The sequence below is a fragment of the Anneissia japonica genome, unplaced genomic scaffold (genome assembly GCF_011630105.1).
Source record: "Anneissia japonica isolate Jap-2015-1 unplaced genomic scaffold, ASM1163010v1 scaffold107014_len1262_cov105_single, whole genome shotgun sequence".
Classification (NCBI taxonomy): domain Eukaryota; kingdom Metazoa; phylum Echinodermata; class Crinoidea; order Comatulida; family Comatulidae; genus Anneissia; species Anneissia japonica.
In genome coordinates, this window is record NW_022698809.1 from 1 (window position 1) to 1,206 (window position 1,206).

At 36.2% G+C, this 1,206-nt stretch overlaps 1 protein-coding gene across 1 annotated transcript; it reads left to right on the forward strand.

The window, feature by feature from the left end:
* The first annotated feature begins 211 nt into the window (after positions 1–211).
* Positions 212–991, forward strand: LOC117102750 (DUF21 domain-containing protein At2g14520-like). The gene is made up of 2 exons (XM_033243158.1): positions 212–481; positions 567–991. The coding sequence occupies exons 1-2, from the start codon at positions 278–280 to the stop codon at positions 876–878; spliced, it is 516 nt and encodes a 171-aa protein (XP_033099049.1). The 5' UTR covers positions 212–277; the 3' UTR covers positions 879–991.
* The last annotated feature ends 215 nt before the right edge of the window (positions 992–1,206 follow it).

Consider the following 1,206-nt stretch of genomic DNA (forward strand, 5'->3'; position numbering starts at 1 on the left):
ATGTGAATTGCGAGAAAATGTAACTCGGTCGGGTACTGGATAAACATTCTCTTTCCCATCCTTCTCTTTCTTCCCTCCTTCTTTTTTGCATTTCCGATCATACAAAGTTCTCCAGACATTATATATTTTTCGCCAAAAAGTGGGGGGGGGCCCGGGCCCCCGGTTCCGCCGCCCATGTGTTGTATGGTTAAGACCAACCGTAATATCAACCGATAGGTAGCAGACAAATATTTCATTTGTCACTTGTTAGAATGTTTTTATTACAAAAGCATTTGTTATGATTACAGAACTTGGAGCATTGGTTGACTTGCATGGTGAAACCTCTGAAGAAAATGAAAACCCACTATCCCAAGATGAAGTGCTCATCATAAAGGGTGCCCTCACTATGAGAGACAAGTGTGCTAAAGATGCATTCACTCCGCTAAAGAGTATTTACATGCTACCTACAACTGATGTCCTAGACAGGCGAAAGATAGATGAGGTAAATCCAAGTATTAATGATTGAAAAAAAAAAAATTAATAACTATTGTATAGGTAATAAAGGAGTTTCTTTATATCCTTTACAGATTGTAGATAAAGGACATTCCAGAATTCCAGTTTATGAAAATGAAAAGGATATAATTGGAATTTTACTGACAAAAAATCTCCTAAAAGTCGACCTCGAAAAGCAGTCAACAGTGAAAGAAGTATTCCTTAAATTGGGACGGCCTATTGATACAATCCCAGCTACTATGCCTCTTTATGATGTCTTGAATGCTATGCAGGATGGCCGAAGCCATATGAATCTGGTATCCAATGAAATGTCTCCACAATTATCCACTGACAGTAATCACCAAATTAGTTCGAAAAATCACAGTGATCTTGAAGTGGTAAGTTAGAGATTATAACTTGCTTGCTATACATAGAGCTCTGGTTTGAAGCAATTTAATCTGGACTGCGATAAAAATATTTAAAATCAATTAAGAGTATTAATAATTTTATGAATATTTTACTAAACACCAAAAAGCACTTGCTAGGAATTTGGAATAACAACTTGGTGATGGTTTGAAGGCCATTCATCAAATTTATGGAAATATGATCACAGGATGCTTTCTACTATATCTCAAACAAAACATTGTGTTTTGAAGTAGGGGTGACCCCACACAGATCTAGAATTAAATGCATTACAGCAGCTATCAACAAATGCTTAAAACTAGATATTGCAAA